Source organism: Dermacentor andersoni, chromosome 2, assembly GCF_023375885.2.
Source record: "Dermacentor andersoni chromosome 2, qqDerAnde1_hic_scaffold, whole genome shotgun sequence".
In the NCBI taxonomy this organism is placed as follows: domain Eukaryota; kingdom Metazoa; phylum Arthropoda; class Arachnida; order Ixodida; family Ixodidae; genus Dermacentor; species Dermacentor andersoni.
In genome coordinates, this window is record NC_092815.1 from 199,329,532 (window position 1) to 199,346,774 (window position 17,243).

Consider the following 17,243-nt stretch of genomic DNA (forward strand, 5'->3'; position numbering starts at 1 on the left):
CGGCAACGCCGACCAGACGGCTGTGTATTTTGATATGCCAGTGGCGCACACTGTGAATGAAACGGGTGCCAAGGAGGTGAAGGTGTGCTCTGCGGGCTACGAGAAGCAGCACGCAACTGTGATGCTGTGCTGCACAGCTGATGGACATAAACTCCCTCCTTATATGATATTTAAAAGGAAGACACTGCCTGCTCGAGAAACTTTCCCAAGAAATGTCATTGTGCGGGCAAATGAGAACAGGCGGATGACGGGTGCAATGGTGGAAGAGTGGGTCAAGATTGTGTGGCGACGGCGTCCAGGAGCCCTTTTGACGAAGAACTCGCTCCTTGTCGTCGACTCTTACCGTGGGCACTTGACCGACAACGTGAAGGCTGCGCTCGCCCAAGCGAACACGGACTTCGCTGTCATACCGGGCGGCATGACGGGCCAGTTGCAGCCACTTGATGCAGGCAGCCACTTGATGCAGCCACTTGCAGCCATCAACAAACCTTTCAAGGATTGTCTGTGGAAATATTACATGGACTGGTTGACTGGCGAAGACCACATGCTAACGGCAACTGGCCACATCAAACGTGCATCGCTATCGCAACTGGCAGGCTGGGTAGCTGCAGTGTGGGACGACATCCCAGGTACTTTGATCGTAAGTGCCTTTAAAAAGTGCAGCATATCTAATGCGCTTGACAGTACTGAAGATAGTGCACTGTCTGAAGGTGACAGTGACAAGGACACAGCGACGAGTCTAGCAGCGACGACGACGTTGAATGAGCTCTGCACGTTCAGATTCAATAAATGCTGTTTGCATTATGTGAATGCTGTCCTCGCTTTTTTTGTTCGGCCTACATTCGAGGTAATATATATATATATATATTTTTTTTTTTTTCGCTTCGGACTTTAGGAGGTCGGCTTAGGATTGGGGTCGGCCTAGATTCGAGTAAATACGGTACTCTGTAACTATATTGATTCATCATCAGTCATTATACCACCTTGAGTTGCTTTCAGTGGAGTCTCAAGCACCATCAATGTTTCACACATGTATCGACAGTTGATCATAATTTGTGACTGAAGGGGATATTCGAAAACATTTGTTCCTGTATGCATCTCCTTTTTATTCGTACTTGGGAATATTCTACTCAATTTGCAATCAGTTTTACCATTTTTTTTAAAGATATCTTATTCGCTGTGCCTTTTACTAACCCCCCCTTTTCAGATTTCTTTTTGAATAAAATAAATGCTAGTCCTTACTACTCAAACTGGATTATGTCGTTTTATTTATTTTTTTTAATTTTTGAGCATGCTTACTACGGAGTGACAGCATCGGGCGACATAGTGTTAGCCTGTCTTGACGTAAAACAAAGTTCTGTGTCACTCAAGGAATTTTGCTAAGGCACTCAGGGAAAACCTGGAAAACTCAGGGAATTTGGAAACGTCAACTTGGTAGACACCCTGGGGGTGTATCTTTGTGTGACAACAATACCATATAAACTGCTGTTACAATGTGCTTTAGGGAGCAGGCTTGTTGTGTGAGTCAGAGATGCCTCCGAGGGCAGCAAGGAACGAACTGAAACAATCGCCACACGTAAACATATATTCAAACATTAGCAATTTGACGTGATAGTTCTGCAGAAGCCGGCAAGGTGGAGAGAATTAATAAAGGGAAATGCGACATCCCCCCACACGTAGCAAATTGCTACAAAGGAAACCCAAATGGGCTCCTCGAAAGAAAAGCCTCGCAGTTGAAGAAAAATTCATCCTGGTCCGGGACTCAAACCCGGGACCACCGCCTTTTCGGGGCTGCCGCTCTGCCACCTGAACCAGGCAGCTAGCAGATGGCAGGGCGAAGTCGAATTTGTCAACAACTCGGAGCAAAGGCAAGAATTTGACGTAATAGTTCTGCAGAAGCCTGCCAGGTTGCAATTCAAACATACTTGCAATTCCAAACATAGCAATTTGCTGTTTGGTGGATGTCTCATTTCCCTTTATTAAATACAAAATGCAAGTACAAGGGCACAGGGCACGGGAGCAAGCGAGACCAAACGTCCCTACACAGCGTTCAGAGCGACCATCACAGCACACTCACAGTTCGGCTGGTGTTGCGCCGCTCCATGAATGGCATGAGTGGAGACGCCAGGTGAGCTCTCACAGACTTTGGCTCATTGTCTGGTTGACGGAAGCGAAAGCCGCGTCGTTAGGAAGTCCCCTTGGGCATTAGCACTCAACCAAGTTCCTTCGACACCTGGTGTGGTGCGTCACTCCACGAACTGCATGAGCGGAGATGCAGGAATACTCTCGCAGACTCTTGTTAGTCTGCTGGTTGACGGGAGCAGAAGATGTGTCATTTAGAGGTCCCCTTGTGTGCTGGTGCTCAACCTGGTCCTTCCGAAAGCTGGTGGCTTCGCGAACATTGACGTTCGACCCGAGCCATTGCATTGGCTATGGTGTTGGGCTGCTGAGCATGAGGTCGCGGAATCGAATTCCGGCTATGGCGGCCACATTTCGATGGGGGCAAAATGCGAAAACACCCGTGTGCTTAGATTTAGGTGTACGTTAAAACCCCAGGTGGTCAAAACTTCCGGAGTCCTCCACTACGGGGTGCCTCATAATCAGAAAGTGGTTTTGGAACGTTAAACCCCATAATTTAATTTTTTTTTAAGCCAATGCATCTTCCTTGCTCCTTTTCTCAGCTCCACCTGTCTTGCCGACATGGACTCTTCTTCTTTTCTAGGCTGCATGAGCCACACGTTTTTTGCCGATTCGCTGAACACTTTTGTGGTGCTTGCTTATTTGTTGGTGTCTTCTTGATTTATTATTTTGCTACACCATAAGCGCACGGGCGTCAAAGTGTCGTGCACGGTGCAGGCAGCGCAGTGCGCATGCTTTCATGTTTTTGACGCCACTTCATCATCGTCCAGGCATCTCTTGCCGCTTCAAGACACCGATGTAAGGGCCATACCCCCAACATGGCAGCCCAAAGTTTGCAACCAAAAAGAAGCTTCCAACCAAAAAAGCAATTGTGTTTAGTGCGCTGATGCTGCACATGTGCATCAGCTAATTTTCAGGCACTGCTACTGAATAGCAAGAGCTGCGCTCCATGTTCCTTCGGGACAGCACACAAGTCACCAGTGCCATTTTTTTCTTTGTGCAGTTAGTTCTTGCAGCCAGCTCTTTTGGCTCTTCTGTCAGCTCACTGAGATTAGAATACGGTGGATTTCATACTCGTGGTCAGAAAAACTAGACCAAATGACCCAGTCCCTAGAAGGGGCCGGCCCTCATCAAAATTGTGAGAAGAAATTGGGGCCCTTATGCAATATCATGCGATAAGCATCAGCTATCTTGCAGGCCTTTTTCTTCTTTAATGCTGCATACCTGGTAATTCCAGGCCACGAACGGCATTGGCATTATCAGTGTGACATAGCATTCTTGACATGAAAATAGTGAGCGAAGAGTTTTCGAGAAAACAAACGCAGGCAGGACAGATAATGATTGTGGTAGCGGGACAAAGATACACCCCAAAGTGTATAAGTTGGCTTTTAGAGTGTAGGTCAGTGTACCTACAGTCTGAAACAAAATTGCACCCTTTCGGTCTTATGTTGCCACTCAACAATAATCGTCATCTGTCTTGTTCGCATTTCCTTCCTTTAATGCTGCGAGCCCGATACTTCCAAGTCACGAACGGCATGCGCATTATCAGCATGACAGAGCATTGTCGACAGGAAAGTAGCAAGCGCAACGTTTTTAAGAAAGGAAACTCAAGCAAGACAGATGACGATTATTGTTGTGTGTCAAGATACGACCCAAAGGGTGTATATTTGTTTAAGAGTGTAGTCGGCCACTCTTAAAGTGAACCTACGGTATCTTTGCCTCTTCCTTCAGGGTTTCAACTGCTACTGCTATAGCTGTCTTGCACGCCGTGTCGGGAGGTGGTTCAGAGTGTGCATTACGTGGAAGGAACATGGCAGAGAAGAAAGGCGACACAGAAAACTCGTTTGTACTATTCTATCGCATCCCATGTGCACAATGCACTCTGGAGCTCCCTGAGCGTCGCCACAATGCCCCCTTGACAGCTGTAAATTATCCGGGACCCCCTGCAAAAGTATCACGTGGCATTGCTCGAGGTCATGGGTTCAATCCCCATCGTGGCAGCCGCATTTCAACGGGGGTGAAATACAAAAATTCTTGTGTACTTAGATTTAGGTTAAAGAACCCCAGGGGGTCAAAATTAATCTGGAGTCTGTCACTACGGCGTGACTCATAATCCGATTCTGGTTTTGGCATTCTGCCAACACTTTTGCCATGATGCGATGTGCCATGTGAGGCAATGGCGAAGCTCGGCCCTCTCATAGGCTACTAACAATGGCGCTTAACAATGCCTCAAGCAAACACGTTTCCCGTGTGTTCTGTGTACTGCGCAGGCAAACAGCAGTGGTGCATGCAAGGTAACATCAGGCTCCTTCAAAACTTTCTATCTGGTCATGAAACTTTCACATAACGCTATGGGAGAGCTTCATATAGTGTCCGCAGTGGACACACAGCGGCGCTGGCACTGAACATGTGCCACAGGCGTTCTATGCGTGCACTCGCTATTGCACAAGGGTCGACTGCCTGTATCAGTGTGTGAATATTGTCGACACAATGTACAAATCGTTGCTCTGTTTCTGTACAGTCTTAACAAATTTGAACAATTTCAAAACAGCTATAACGCCTTGTTTCATTTCCAGGATCAATTGCGTTTGCAGCAGCATCTTAATTCATAATTCAAATTACACACTTGGCCTACTCCATCATTAGAAATTGACTACAGAGCAAGTTCACATCGCACTTTTATTTGCGTCATGTTAGTTTGAAACCAGCGTTTCAAGATAACATAGCTAACCAACGAATTACTAAATTATTACCAAATTATTAAATTAGTTCCAATTATTACTAAACTAATTACTAACTAATTATAATCTAATAACTAACTAACCTAACTTAATAGCAAATGCAGCAACTACTTAACTGTACTCAATAATAAGTAACGTAACAAAGTACAGTGACAAAAGCAACTCAACCAATAAATGAATTACATAATAACAACTACGTAATACACCAAATAAACTAACAAAGCTAACCAACTAAGTTATCTAACTGAAATAACAAAATTATTCACTAATAACCTACCAAATTAATAACTAAGCAAATATAATTAAATTACTTACTAATCAAGTAATAACTAACACACTGAACTAGCTAACCAAATGTGACTGACTTTTCCAACTAACTAGACAAAGTGCAAATAGAGACAGCTGAACGAAACAGTTTTTGCAGGGAAGGCTGCTAGGGGGCGAGATGTCAATCATAAAACAGGGCCATGTATAATTTAAACACAAACGCATCGCACATTAAATTATTTTGCCAAAAGTTCCCATAGCACGTTTACTCTACAAACATGCTGAAATAAATGTGGGAGAGGCGCATTTTCTCGTGAAAGATTTGCATGATCGCGCAGCCCAGCCACCTGGCACAGCAGATTGTTGACCTTCTACTTACGCCAGCACCTCTGGTGCCATCTTTTGTCCCTATATAAACCTTTCGGGGAAGTTTCTGTTGTAGCTTCGACGGGGCGGCCGGACGAAAGGGTTACGGCATGAGGCCTAAACGGCCGGGGCACGCAGCGCCGGAAGAAAGAGCCAGACTGCTTCAGTCGGGGACCAGACAAAGAATGAATGTTTATTTCTGAGGAGGCAACTTACAGCGTCTGGCGCTAAATGGCGCCCTGATGTAAAGACCCAAAACCGAAACCAGAAGTTACGGATACCACATCACCTCTCCCTTGAAAGGAAAAATGCTCTACTCGCTGTCCTCGCAACAAAAGTAATTCACGAGTCAAAGAACACATGTTAGCACTGTAACACACATGATTAGTGATGACATCTTTACACAATAGAAGATGATATCCCTGGCTTCCCCATTTAAAAAACACGCACATGAAAACTGAATATGAGTTATTGCACTCCAGTTCTGCAGTTCCAGTACCCGTCTTGGGAGGACGATGAGATGCAGCCTTGCACACGCCGATAACACATAAAGAATTCACAGAGTACAAAAGTAGACAGTAACAAACATCTGTGTGCCCCCTGAGACAGCACTGATGGGTGGCTCATTCGCCCTGAGCCTGACTCGAGACAGTCTCTGTGGCTGTTGTGTATTGGGCACTGTGCGTAAAAGCACTTTACACTCCATAGCCCCCCCGTAACAATGCTAAGGATGTTTAATGTTAAAAAAAACTTTTTGACATAAAAGAAATTCGTATGGCAGTCAGCACCATAGTAATGATGTGCGTATTGCACGATTACACTACAAGAAACGTAATGTACCCCCTAAACCAGTAGTAACTGGAAGAAAAGGTGGAAGACAATCGTCAAGGGACGGGCGGGTAGTCACTGGAGTGACTCTTTTCAGTGAATTTTCCAAAAAAATCCTGTAGTGCAAGGCATTTCGCAAGTTTGGATGCATTCCATTGTTTGCCATTTTCAAGCGTGAAAGTATTGCGACCTACCCTACGCTAAATCTTAAATGGTCCCGAGTATTTAGGATCGGACTTTCTCGAGTTGCGTACTTGGACAAGATCTCCTGGACGAAATTGAGGGCATTTTGATGCACGACGACGGTCCACGTAAGTCTTAACACTTTAAGCGTAAGAGCCGAATTCGCATGCAATTACCTCCTTAATAGTCTGGAAGCTATACTCGGTATCCTGATCCCAGACAAACAGTTGTCCTTGCTTTAGCAGTTTCCTAAGCGGCTCTGCCAATTCAGCGTACTGGGGAATCAGGTTAGCGTAGTATCGCGTGACACCGAGAAATGAATGCAGCGACTTCTTGTCAGTTGGCTGCGGTGCCTGAAAAACTGACTGAACTTTGTTTTCCAGAGACGAAATACCGTTTGCAGCGCAGACTTGCTCACGGAGAACCCGAGGTTGAGGACCCAGTTTCGCCGAGACTGGTTGCATTGAAGCTCGAAGATGAACGTCGTGGATGAAGTCCTTTACAAGTCCCGATTGTCCTGAGTACGGCTGGGCGAACTCCGAGGGAGCGTTGTGCGGGAGAGACGGAAACTGAATGCTTGGGTCAGCTGGAACTCCTGACACTTGTTGGCATGCAGCGAAAACAAGCTGCGTACGAGCAGGGGACTGTCGATGCTTTCAGTTGCTCGAACGGCAAACTGAAGCGAAATTTCCTACTTTTCCGCACGCACGGCAGGAAACGTGCTTGGCTGGACACCCTGGATCAGATGCGATGTGGTGAGGTGAACCACATCGGTAGCAATGGCCTGCAATGTCTCGACTGGCTTCGCGGAGTTCGAGCCGCGTGCCATGTTGGCCAGCCTCCCCAGGTCGCGACTTTCTGCCATGCCGCCGAGCGCCATCTTGAAGCCGCCGGGCGCCATCTTGAAGCCGCCGGGTTGAGGGAGAAGGGTGGCAGGAACCGCCATCTTGCACGCCCGGGCGAGGAAGGTGATGGCTGTCGACGCCATCTTGGCATTGCGTCGAGACGCGCTAAACAGACGAGCTGTTAAAGACTTCAAGTTCTTTGTGAACTTGTACAGTTCATCCGATTTCCTGGGCCTTCTTGAGCGTGAGGGATGCTCCTTCGTATAGCAGCCGTTCTCGTACTCTTTTTGATGCGACGCCTTGGAGGATTTGGTCGCGAAGGGACTCGTCATGCCAAGCGCCGAACACACAAGCAGGCGCTAGCCTTTGTAGCGCGGTGACGAAGTCCTGGAAGGTTTCCCCAGGTAGTTGCTTCCTGTCCCGGAAGATAATGCGGTGCACCAGGGGATTGGTGCATTCTTCGTAGTGCTGGTCAAAGATGCGGAGAATGCCTTCGAACGTAGTACACGTCTGGTCTGTTTGCGACGCGAGGTCATAGTAGAGACGCTGCCCCTCGAAGCCTAAGTTGCTCAGTAAAATTGCTTTCTTCCTCTCATCTTGTAGTGCCTCGCCTCCGGTTGCCTCAAGAAACGTGCAAAAGTACCGTTTCCACGTGAGCCACGGTACCGCAGGAGTACCAGGTAGCGGCAGGAAAGGCGGCATGGGGGGTACGAACGCCATGCTGTGCACCGAGAACAAAGGCGGAGAAATTGTGGTTGACGGAGGAGACGTAGTTGCGGCGTCTTGCATGCCGGAAGCAGGAGGAGGAGAAGTAGTACGGCAAGGGCACGTAGGAAGCAGAGTAAGGGTTTACCTCGTCGCCAGTTTGTTGTAGCTTCGACGGGGCGGCCGTATGAAAGGGTTACGGCATGAGGCCTAAACGGCCAGGGTGCGCAGTGCCGCAGGAAAGAGCCGGACTGCTTCAGTCGGGGACCAGACAAAGAATGAATGTTTATTTCTGAGGAGGCAACTTACAGGAGGCAACTTACAGCATTTGGCGCTGAGTGGCGCCCTGATGTAAAGACCCAAAACCAAAACCAGAAGTTACGGATACCACAGTTTCATCACCAGATTGAAGTATTGAAGGACCCTCATAATGTTAAATGTCAACTCACCACTCCTGTATGTTGAAGGAGGAGGAAATAACTTTATTGCGTGCGCTGCGAGTTGGTGGGTCCTGGTGGCATCCTCGGCCTGCTGGACGGCCCGTAGTTTATCCTCGAATGTGGGGCTGAACAGCGCGGCTTCCCAGCGCATGCGAAGGCTGTTGCTAGAGGCCGCGTCCTCATTATTGTTACATATCCTTCGGCATCCCCATAATACATGCTCCAGAGCGGCTCTGAATTCACATGTGTTGCATTTGTCCGTTTGATATATATCCGGATATATGTTGTGCGAGAGCGCAGGCTTTGGATATGTCATAGTTTGTAACTGCCGCCATGCGACAGACTGTTTTTTTTTTTTTTTTTTGTCAATTTTGGGTTAGGTCGCGGGAATATGCCTCTCTGTAACCTATAGTGTTTTGTGATGTCATTATATGTGGTCATTAGGTCCTCCCACTCCCACTTATCTACCACACCGTCACGTCCAGAGGGTGCCGGGGCGTCACTTGCAACCACGGCTCGGTCCGTAAGTCCTCGAGCTGCTTTGTGTGCTGCCTCATTGCTGCCGTCCTCTGCGAGGGCGTGAGCGGTTGTCCATGTCATGTATATCTTTCTTTTGCAATCTTGACCTCCTGCAAGAAGAATTCATAGTGCTTCCAGGGAGATTCGGCCATTGACAAAGTTTCTTACTGCTGTCTGAGAGTCGCTGACTATCAGGGTCGCGTTAGCCTGAGCTACTGCAAGCGCTATGGCTACTTCTTCCACTCTCTCATTACTTGTTGTGCGTATCACCGCACACGTCTTACACTGTTTCTTACTATTGAATACGGCTGCCGTAAACCCCCGTCTGTGACGGTATTGAGCCACGTCTACGGACACTGCGTCCTTGTTGCTGCCGAATATCTCTGTATTTGCTTTGCTCTGTTCTCTCGTCTGTCCTTATTGTGTCTGGGTGCATGTTCTTTGGTATGGGAGGTATTACCATTGTTTCCTTCGTCTTTCTCGAGATGTCCACCTTGACACCATGCTGTGTGTGGTAACCTATGTCTAATCTCTCTAGGATGTGTCTGCCTGCTCTAGTCTTAGAGAGGCGTTCATATTGTGCTGTACATTGCGCTTCAATGAGCTCGACCATCGTGTTGCGTAGGCCTAATTGCAGCAAGTTGTCCATGCTGGTGCTGATCGGTAGCTCTATGCCTAGTTTGTATATATTTCGAATGAGGCATTCTAGTTTTATTTTTTACGCGACCTGCCATTTCAATTACGGCGCTACATATACTATTCTACTTGTGATGAAGCCCTGTATTAACCTGATCATGTTTTCCTCTCTCATGCTGTTGTGTTTGTTTGCTATCCTTTTGATTAGCCTCATGGTTTGCACTACAGTTCCCTCCAGTCTTCTGAGGGTTTCTCCGTTGTTGCTCTGGCTTCGATGAGGAGCCCCAATACCCTGATCCTGTCAACCTTGGGTATTGGTTTCCCATCGGCCATCTTTAACTGTATCTCCTCTTTATAAGTGAGGTCTTCCCTGTAGTTGCCTGGTTTGCGGCCTCTGAGAGTAGGTCTATACAGCAACAGCTCCTATTTCTCTGCCGAGCAGGTTAGCCCTGTCCCCTTTAGATATCGTTCGACTGTTTTGACCGCTATTTGAAGCATTTGTTCTATTTTCTTGTCACTTCCGTTTCTTACCCATAGGGTGATATCGTCTGCATATAAGGTATGATTGAGCCCCTCGATTTCTTGTAGCTTGGCTGGCAGCCCGATTAGCACCACAATGAATAACATCGGTGGTAATACCGAGTCCTTTGGCATACCTGCGCTGCCTATCTCAATCTCCTCCGAAACTAGGTCTGCTATTGTGATCTTTGCCTTTCTGCCCGTTAGGAAATTGCATGCATAATCGTACGTCTGTTTTCCAAGTCGTAGTTCTCCTACTCCATCTAGTATCATTGCATGTGTTACGTTATCGAAGGCCCTTTTTTAAGCCCAACATGAAAATTGTTTTTGTTGGTATGCCCGAATCTTTTATGATCTGATGTTTAGTTGTAACAGAGCGTCCTGCTTTGAGAGGTTTCTCCTGAATCCTATCATCATGGGTGGGAGTGCATCCCAGTCCTCGAGGTAGGTGGTTATCCTAGCTAGGACCATGTGCTCCATAAGTTTCCCCACGCAAGAACTAAGAGGTATGGGTCTCAAGTTCTTAATCTGCAGTTGCTTGCCCAGTTTAGGCATTAACACGATTTGTGCCGTCTTCCATTGCTGCAGAATCTGCCCTGCCTCCCAGCATTCGTTAATATATTTAACTTAGTTGTAGACTCATCGTCCAAGATCCCATCTAGTCCGGGTGCTGACTTGGTATTGAGTTTCTGTAGGGCTGCCCTGACCTCTGACTCGCTGATTTCATTGTCTAATTCGTCATTTGCCTGCCTTGTGTAGTCAGGGTGTATGGTGGGCATCGTTTGTGAGATGTATCTTTTCTCGATTTTCTTAAGGAAGTCCTGCTTTGTTCTTTGGTACGCTTGTATTAGCCGATTGATATCTTGCCTATGTGCCGACTTGGTCCTGAACTTAAACATTTGCTGTCAGCATCACCACTCATTATCGTCAATCAAAACAAACAGCACAGAAATTTTCGCTTAACATCAATTCCCACAGTGCATCGGATCCTGATAATTTCTTTTGACCTGCACCAAGCTGTATTAGTGTGTCATAAATATGCTGCTATTCGGTAATATAATGTAATGAAGATGGTAGGAAAGCCCCCATGGGGGTAATGAAGTGGCCCTAAAGTCGCCAAAACTCATAAATACACATAGGAACTGAGATGTAGTGAGAGGGGGGGGGGGGGGGGGGGGGGGGCAGGCATTGATTCCTTTATCTCCATTCAGATTGTAAATCAACTGAACTGAAAGAAATTGGAATGTGTAGCAGGACATTATTGGTGAATCAAATTTAAGTGTATAGGCTGTGGAACAGATTGGATCACTGCTAAGGATAGTGGAAAAGACCTTACAGAAACTTGCAATAGCTGTCATAAGAGACAGCGCAGAGGTGTCGGCATTTCACCTTTTTGCTGGTTTACACACCTCCTGCACCATGGCATGGCATGGTGGGGCCATTATCACTTACCTTCACTAAAGAAAGCAAGGCTCAAGGCACAGGTGGGCAGGACCAGCGTCGAATGGTGCATCCATTTAGGTTCCGAAAGCCCTTTATTGTCCCCCACTTCTTGGGGCACTGGCTTTGCTCATGGCGCATCTGGTGGAATCTTTAGCATTCTTGTGGCCTGCCAGGATGACTCAAGCTGGTACAAATGTCTTGTGTGTTTGACAGGGGAGCTCTTATCAAGCCATGGATTTTCACGGAGATCAAGGAGCGGCGACACTGGGACATCTCTTCTTCAGAGCGCCTCGACATTCTGCGCAAATACACTGCCTATGGCCTCGATCACTGGGGCTCTGATACAGAGGTAACAGTCTCCTGTGGTACACTTAGGCATCCAAAAGCCGTTTTCTCAATAAATCAAGTCATTACTTTGACTTAGGTAAGATCAATCATGATGCCTCATTGAAGTGACAAATGCTCTGTCACTGCGCTCAAGAACTGTGCCATGGCAAAGATGGCACAGATGGCAAACATGCTTTCTTTTTCTTTTTGTTTTTATCCCTTTTTTTTGCATAAGCTTCCATTAAGTTTGCTAATTAAGACAATCTAACGGACACTGGTACAATAATTTATCAGATATAACAAAGTAAAGCTAAAGCATATACTGTCGATATCCGGGTGTAACGAATGTAATGTATGCTTATAGCAAATATCGGATATTTCGTTTCGGATGTGAGTTCCTCTAACGAAATTCTTACAGACTTGAAAACAATTAGCAATATGGGTGCAAGCTCTCAAACACCTTCTATGTGAAGAGTGGCTGTGTATTTTTCGCCGCATGAATTCGGTAACACATGTTGAAAATGCTCTCTTCCTTTCCACAATTCAAAACTTAAACTTAAACAAAACTTAAATTCAAAGTTAAGGGTGAATGAAAAAATAATAATTTCAATAGTAAGACCTCGTTAATACGTAGTTGGCGGGGAATGTGGATAAAGTATGCACAACGCGATATACTAATTAACCGGCAATGGCAGATGAGCGGCTACAGACTTACCGGCGAGGAAAGAACAAGAAATTCAGCAGATGACACTACTGTTTTCTTAATCGAAGACAATGACGGCAGCTCCCCATCCTACAATGATGATGACAACATCCGCTGTGCCCATTTTGATGTTTGATTGATATTGATAATTAATTGATTTTGATATTTCATTGATAATTGATATTAATATTTATTTTGACCATTTTCTCAGTGCTGACGATAGTGTTGAGCTCTTAGGCCACTGACCAATGATGGCATGTATAGTTATTGGAATGCTGTATTGAATACATCTTGCTGCCGGTTCTTAATTATCCTTTCACATCCTTCCACCAATACTTGCGGTCCCACGAGGGTCTAAATAACGGGAGTCAACTATAATTTTTGAGAACGAGGTACCTCTTGCTGCTAGAGGAATCTTACAGTTACCGTGTGCACAGATAGTTACAATTGCTGAAAACACTTGCCAGGATCTGCATCCCATGAAGCCCTTGATGAACCATGTGGACTCGTGTTCACATTATATGCATGCTTTACGTAAGCAAGCAGATGCAAAACATCGATGTGCAATGTGTTTGTAGCACTCTGTGTCACTGTTTCAGCAAGCCCTGTGGCTTTAACAATGTTGGAAGACTTTCATAACAACATATGCTGAAGCTTTCACTTCTTTTGATGCTTGAAGGTAGTGACAAAGAAGTATACAGTGTCTCAAATTGGTTTGTTTTATTGTGATAGTAGTTATATGGACACTCCAGGTGCATTTTTGCCATTGCCGTGATGTTCTGTATAAAATCCAAGGGTGATAACACCATTGCCGTGCGCCACATGCTTTAGGTGCGAGTGAAAGCGCACGAGGGGAGCTGGCGATCGGGGCTCAGTCTTGCGCAAGCATGGGAAGAAACACGTCCTCTTTTATCAAGCGCACAGTGCCAGGGGGAGGAAAGGGGGCAGCATTGTGCTATGGCAGCAACTGCGCATTGCGCAGCCGCGCATGCCCCAACTTGAGAGAGATCTGCGTCGGGCGCAGAATCTAGGTGTGACAGCAGCTCATACCTTTATGCGTTCCGCGTTCTCGCTGCTCAGTTTGTCTTGAAACAGTACAGAGCACGAAGGCATGAGGATCACTGCTGCTGCCACAGTTCCTCATGCCAGCGTTTTGACAGCAAGTGTCCGCGGTCATCGAGTGTGATGTGTTAATGTTTGCCTGTGTGCGCCGACACCATGCTTGTTAATTCACATAGTAAGCGAATGTTGGCAAGTTTATACGGCCAATAAAACTACTACCCTTACTTCGTATGACTGTCTACGCATTTGCTATCGTAATGAATGGTTTGTCTTTCGGGCGAAACTGCGACTTCTTTGTTTTCCTACAGGTTTTCTTTTTTAATTCCTCGCTTACTGTATGTGGCTTCTGTTTTTCCTGGGCTGTCACTAATTGGGTGCGGTTATTAAATAAATTCAGCTTGTTTGACCAGACCCCACTCACGAATGATCTGAAGGGGGAATGCGCAGATAAAATCGTGATTTTTGCCAGGAAACACACTTTCTGATTTTGCTTATTTTATAATCCTAGACGTTTAAAGAAACTCATCACCAACTTTGGTTGCAATCTCTGTGTAGAAAAGTAGGAAAGGAATTATCTTCTCGTGACAGGGCGCTTGCTCGCTATCGAGCGCGCCCATGAACACTGCATTCAAGACATGGGCGCGGAGCGGACAACTAATCGAACACGGATTGAATGCCCACGTTAGGTTGTTTTTCGTGCATTTTAATCATAAGAGACTTTTCAACGAGGGTGTAGCAGACCACAAAGTAAAAACTAAGAATGAAAGGCATAATTCTGGCTGCGGTGCCTTTGTCTGCGAGCGCCGACAAGGGCGCTGGACTGCTCTAAGGCTGAAAGAAAGCGAAGACAATTTGAAGCAATTGCTGCAGAGCAGGTTCAAATTGAAGAGGGTCACACCTATGGAGCAGGGCACATTAATTATTGTTGGTGTTAGAATAAAACAGTGTGTTCTGCAATGTTTAAGTTCATTTTTCTCAGTTTGCACTTTTTGGTCGAACAGAACATTTTGGAAAACTATCATTTCTTAACTGCTTTGCCAAACTTGCTTTAAAAGTAGTTTTTAGGCTGAAATTTCCTCAGGAACAAAATGACGTACTTTTCATATTTTTCAATTTTTATTACCAAGAGGAAATATTACATATCTGACATAATGACAATGAAAAAAAAAGTTGAGCTTAAACTCAAAGTGATGACATTGTTAAAGACATGTAATGAAAAACACACAACTCACCTTACCCTGCGCTATAGCTCCTATAGACGGTATTTAACAAAAACAATCGGAGTGTCATTACTTCTGAAATAATAGTTTTCCTAAAGTGACATCCCTAATTGGCCCGTATGACAGCCATATCTTCTTTTGTATTTGATCTGTATTAATGAAATTTAGAATATATGCTTAAAACAAGAAGATACATAAACCCTTAAAATTTTATAAATATTCATGCAACGGTTTAGAATTTATATTTCATCCCCGCATGCCGCCGTAAAGGGTGACATGGGCCTCGAGGAAAATTTTTATTGCTATTGCTATAAGAGAAATGAAATTTACAAATAATAGGTAATTTAATGCGCTAGTTGCAAGTATGCAGCTATCATTTTCTCTACAAAAGGGAAGAAAATGTCTTTTACAATCTTTTTTTTGTTGTTGTTCCATTGTTTTGAGATGACTGGCGAAAAATGTTTTACAGTAAGCAAGCTAAACGCTATGGGAATATATTCCTCAATAATTAAGAAGTGCAGTAAGCATTGTTTCATGCTATATTCTATGTCTATTCATTCCAAAGTTATGTAAGTTCGAAGTTGTAACTTTATATGTGAATTATTCTTGTTTTTTAATTCCTCAAAATTTGAAAATCTTTCAGGGTGCACCAACATGGGTATTATAGACTTGCTGCACTCCTTCGAAGCCTAGCTGTCAGATAAAAACAGGTTATCAAGATCGGACGATCTGGAGAGTAACTGCGCCTCTCTGAATATTGCTGATGGCCAAAAAGAGTTATTTTAGAAAAGTGGAAAAAACTAATCACCATGTGAGAAAGACATTCTATTCTCCTAGATGCATAAAATTTGGCACGAAAGCAAGGATATTTTGCTGGAAAGCAAGCCAGAAAAGATGCTCTATCAAATGAAACAAATGTAACATGGCTCTGATAAGTGATTTTGGAATAGTGAATGACAAAATGGATCATTTTCAGCACTTTCATGTGCGAAACTGAGCATTTCATTGGATAAAAACAGCATTTTTTTCCTCATCGACCCATCGTGTTAAGCTGGTGTCTTTTTTTTTTTCTTTTTCTTTTCAATGGGCGCACTATACGTAGATTAAAAGCTTTACAAAAATGAACACTTGATTTTTCACTGATATTTCTGTCTCTCCTTAAGAATGAAGTTATACATTCCTTAGAGCTGCATGTACTAAGTAAGCAATGTTTATGAGGGGACTATGCATATAGCAGTCACAGTAGTTTGCTTCTAATGCACGGGTTCGTGTGCCTACGGCTTACCGATAGCTGACATGCACTCTTTGCATTGTAGGGTGTCGAACGGACGCGGCGCTTCCTCTTGGAGTGGCTGTCATTCCTTCACAGGTAAGCTTTCCTACACATTCTCACCACATAGCAAGAATGCATGTAAGGTAGAACCTCCTACCTACAAATTCAAATTTATTGCGCGTAATAGGATTAATACAGATTTGTGCATATACAGAAGGAGATCTCAAGGCTTACCGTAATCACTGTGGGTGGGGCCTCCTATACCAGTAAAATGAGTAGAACGCACAGTATAAAATAGAGGCCACGAAAGAGAGCACGACAAAAAGATACATAAGAGTCAAAATGTGATATAACGAATCAGGGGTTATAACAAAGTAAATAAAAAATTCTTGCTCCTGTTAAAGTGTAACAGATGTATGTTTATAAGAAATATTCGATACTATAACAAAGGTATTTTTGTGTGGGATGCAACTTTGTTATAATGGGGTTCAGCTGTATAGCTGCATTAAACACAACACCCAATAAGACAAGATAGCGAAGTGTTCACATGTAGACGGGATTATTCATAGTTAAAGAAAGAAAACATGGTAATTTTCTTTTAAACAGTTGCAAGGAAGTTTCAGATTTCCTGTGCCTGGATAAACTTCAAAAATTACGCTGAGGAAGAAAGCAAGGTTGATCTGCCAAAATTACTATGTATAACTAGGCAAAAGCAAGTTACAATGAGTGGCGAAGTGAGTAGAAGTTGTTAATTTGAAATCTGTCATAAAAAATGTTCTATTTAGCTTTCTCTAGGGCAGCACCTCCGTTTGGTAACACACTGTGTTCTACGCAGCCACCGAGACCCACAGGCTGGTATCACTTTACAAACACGCCAAGCAGCCATTTGGTAACATACTTAATTTTCAATGTTGCTAGTTCAAGCTTTCTCATCCAAAGAGCAGTGCCTGCGAATTTTCCATCCAGGTGGTAGCACACATGCTTGTTCTATTCTTTCCAAGTTTTCTTTTATTTTCATGCCTGTCCT

The 17,243-nt window shown here is 44.7% G+C and overlaps 1 protein-coding gene across 2 annotated transcripts in view; it reads left to right on the top strand.

Annotated features, from left to right (window-relative positions):
* The window catches only part of Dus3 (Dihydrouridine synthase 3), a 99,967-nt gene that overhangs the window by 68,064 nt on the left and 14,660 nt on the right, over nucleotides 1–17,243 (top strand). The window contains exons 11-13 of one of the 2 annotated variants that reach the window (XM_055075916.2): nucleotides 11,845–11,980; nucleotides 16,260–16,312; nucleotides 17,052–17,124. In XM_055075916.2, the coding sequence (XP_054931891.1) occupies nucleotides 11,845–11,980; nucleotides 16,260–16,312; nucleotides 17,052–17,109 (247 nt within the window). In that variant the 3' untranslated portion in view covers nucleotides 17,110–17,124. Of the gene's footprint in view, nucleotides 1–11,844; nucleotides 11,981–16,259; nucleotides 16,313–17,051; nucleotides 17,125–17,243 lie in introns of those variants that run through there. The other variant, XM_050187049.3, reaches the window with a different exon arrangement.